The 3,564-nt window shown below is 43.0% G+C and overlaps 1 protein-coding gene across 1 annotated transcript in view; it reads left to right on the forward strand.

Annotated features, from left to right (window-relative positions):
- Nucleotides 1–1,321: 1,321 nt before the first annotated feature.
- LOC138042066 (proline-serine-threonine phosphatase-interacting protein 2-like) overlaps nt 1,322–3,564 on the forward strand; it is a 34,273-nt gene continuing 32,030 nt past the window's right edge. The window contains exon 1 of the mRNA XM_068887808.1: nt 1,322–1,395. Within this exon, the coding sequence (XP_068743909.1) occupies nt 1,369–1,395 (27 nt within the window). The 5' untranslated portion in view covers nt 1,322–1,368. The remainder of the gene's footprint in view (nt 1,396–3,564) is intronic.

The raw sequence follows: 3,564 nt of genomic DNA on the forward strand, positions 1-3,564 counted from the left end.
TGATAACTTCACTTGACCTTCATCAATTTCTTGATGAACCCGACCTCTTGTTTTTCGCTTCCCCCACCGACGCAGCACTAAAATATGGAACAGCCTAGCTATGACTTAGAGGCATCGTTACGTAAGAATATTGTTCACATTTTTATACTCAGTTACTCTGACTATATCAGAACCAAAAACATATTTAAGGCATTCTTTGTACAAGATAAAGCGCAACGTTCTATTTAGTTATTAGTGCTTTTATTCTCCATGTCCATTTTCTTTTAAATGACCGTATTTCTTGCAAGACCTTCTCTCTGCAGGCTGGCTTTGCTTCCTTAATTAAAGGCCAGTGTCTTCCAAGATTAACTGCAGCCATAGTCGGGTAACATGTCACAAAACAAAGTGTGCTAAATTAATTGTTGGGGAACAGGGCTGACACAGTGCTGGTGAGAGGAGTCGCCCATCATCAGTGTGCCACCTCCCCACCCCTCCCCACATGGCCAGGGGTCGTGTTACCACGTCTTGCCCCTCGAATACCGCCTAGATTTTCTGAGGAGGGCATGAAGTTACGTTCCTGTTCATCTTCTCGATGCATGGCCACCAGGATGGCGCTTCCGCAATCTGGAGGCACGTTAAACTTGCCGGAGCTGTCCGGCCAAATGTTCTCGTACCCTGCACTTGTCTTCACTTTCAGGTGTGTACCGGGTGGATCTAATGGAAAAATCATTTCTAACTCCCTGAGAGTTAGGTCTTCCTTCATAAGGCAAATGCGTTTCCCTTCGAAGCTAACCGTGATCATGTTGCCCGCCATAGTAGGAGACAACACTGATATATTTTCCCGCGCTTGCACAGCGATAAGCCAATCTTACTCCCTGGTTAAGTCACGTGTAAGAGTGACGCGAATTTTACGCGGGAAAAGACGAAAGCCAAAAGCTAAAAGCTAAAAGATGAAAGAGGAAAGTGACCGAGACCAATGCCGAAGGGCTGCTTACAGTGCAGTCCTTGGCTAATCAAAGGACGAGTTGAGAAAAAATATATATATTCACATGGCGGAAGTATCTAGTAAAAGCACGGGCAGAAAGTTACAGCAATTAGCGAAATATTTATTTTCTGCCGGTCAGAAAACAAATTCAATGACAAAAACAAAGTTTCAAACCGAAATGCCAAAAACTGATGCCGAAACTCCAAATGTAACGAATTCGAAGATAACAAATGAAGTTTCTAAATGTCATTTGGCCGTAAAGGTACACTGATCCGAAACGCTCTCGAATAAATGGACCCCTGCTGTGTTGCGAGTCGCATGCTGATTGGCCTAAATTTGACGAGCTGTCAAATAGAGATCAGCAGGTATGTTTTGTGAAATGCGTTAGATATTTCTGAAACAAGATGACGACTTTTGGAACTAGCTTTTGGGTAAGTTTTATTCTAAAAGTTTAGTATCTTTGTCTACTCTATTTTGCTCAAGCTGATTTCGAAAGGAACCGTCAGAGAGACCCCTTCAAAAGCTAGAATCATCTTCATGCCGAATTACATCCAGTTTACATTCACCAATTCCATTGAATTGCGGTCGTTTCGCCAACGAGTCGTTTCGCCAAGTACTCGTTCGCCAACGTCTCAGGTCGATTCGCCAACGTCCTAAGTTGCTTGGCCAACGTCCTACTGGTCAATTCGCTAAAGTCAGATATCTAGTACTAACGAATAAAAAAGCTGCATATTGATGTTTGGAATGCAATCCTGATCCTTGGGCCAGTTTCGCTTGACTAACTTTAGATCAATTTGCATGTTTTGATAGTTTCACAACCCGGCTCGTGCGCACCAATCGCGGTGATTTTCACGGTGAAAATTGACTGTTGAAAACCAAAGTCCGATGGCTTCCAAAAGTTTTGCAACTACCGGTACCGCACCAATTCGGTGATAATGCATTACGATGTAAATTAACATTATATCTTTTCCCTTTTTTTTTTTAGAAACAAACAGAGTTTGTTTCTCCCTTATGATCGAGTTAGAATTAAAATGGAACGCAGTCAAGTAATTAACAACGGCAATTTTATTACAATATATTATCAAATATTAAGAAGCACAAAAAACCTATGGAACCTATTTACAAAACCTGATTGAAACCTATGATACCATTTGCGTTCAACCATGAAGCGTATAATATTCATCCCTGGGTATTGTTATTCATGACATTATAATAAGGTATGGGAAATCAATCTGACCTTCCCAAGCTACCCACGCCAAACGCCACGGAATGAACATCCAAACACCCCGACAACGATCTCGGGAAACAAGCCCAATCCTTATCCCCTCTCCCTAAGCGTAAAGCATATGTCCTAAAGAGTCTACTCTATGTTCATTTCTGGTCTATCCCAACGAAATACCCCCGGCAATTAGGGGGAATGTACCTTTTATTATTTCTTTGTCTTTTTTGTTCACAATTTGCCTCCTAGTGCTAGTTTCCTTTCATTTCATTAAAGCACATAGTTTAAAAAATCCTCTCAAAGCATCAAAACATTTGTAAGATCAATTCCCAAGCATTCGGATTGGTGTGGAGGCCACAACAATGAACACATCAGGGTCCCACAACCTTAGCGTTCCTAACGGTGGCTCAACACCTGACATCAACACATCCTTCCAATGTACCTGTAACTGCTGCTTAGCCCAGATCCGGGAGAAGGTCCTAGCCCCCCTTCGCCCCCCACCCCCCCCCCCCCCCCAGGACAACGGGGAAACCCACACAAGTACACACAACGACCAAAGTAGAATAAGAAATTATTCCTTATTGCAACTATTGAATTATTGAACAGGCCTAAACAAGGCAAAGTACTTTTTAAGTTGCTCGGAGAATCTGCCCCTCTTAGGTGGAGGACCAGAAGCAGCCCTCTGCGGTAGACGGAGCGGGTAGGAATTTTGATAATGGCCAAACTGGTAACAATAATAGCACTGAACCGAAGAGCGGTTTACACGCCCAGCGCCCCTATAATAACTGAAGCCGCGAGAGGCTGGTGGGGAAGAGATTCGCATCGCCTTATCCACTATAGCCATGGACTCCAACACTTTCTCGTGATCCTTATCACCGAGCAACAACTCCAGGTACTTCGTAAATTGAACTTCCGTTGCGCCGGTCTTTTCTCTCAAGGCCCGAAAGACTGCCTAAAAAAGCCACTCTTTGGATAATTAGCCTCTTTAGCTACCATTTTGAGATTCAATAGACGATCCAATGCACGATACATCGTGAACAAAAAAAATGGTGACTTGATCAAATGTCTGAATTCTTCCAAACACGAGTCCACTGTAGCCTTTTGGGCATCTTCGAGCCTTCAAAGGCGTATCATTACTGTGTCCATATTTTGTGCATCCTTAAACAAACAAGGAGTCATAGGAATGAAAATAGTGTACAACGCTCTTGTTCGTCTGAGTTCCACCTGTTCCCATTGTTTAGACAAAATCACTCGTGAACTCGTAAACCATAAAACGAGATATACTGAACATGATCCGAGCGAGAACTACACAAAACATTGTCACCGTCAGACTGCAAAGATATCTAAGTTCACCCAGGGAATACTTGACAAGCGTGCAGCC

The sequence above is a fragment of the Montipora capricornis genome, chromosome 3 (genome assembly GCF_036669925.1).
Source record: "Montipora capricornis isolate CH-2021 chromosome 3, ASM3666992v2, whole genome shotgun sequence".
In the NCBI taxonomy this organism is placed as follows: domain Eukaryota; kingdom Metazoa; phylum Cnidaria; class Anthozoa; order Scleractinia; family Acroporidae; genus Montipora; species Montipora capricornis.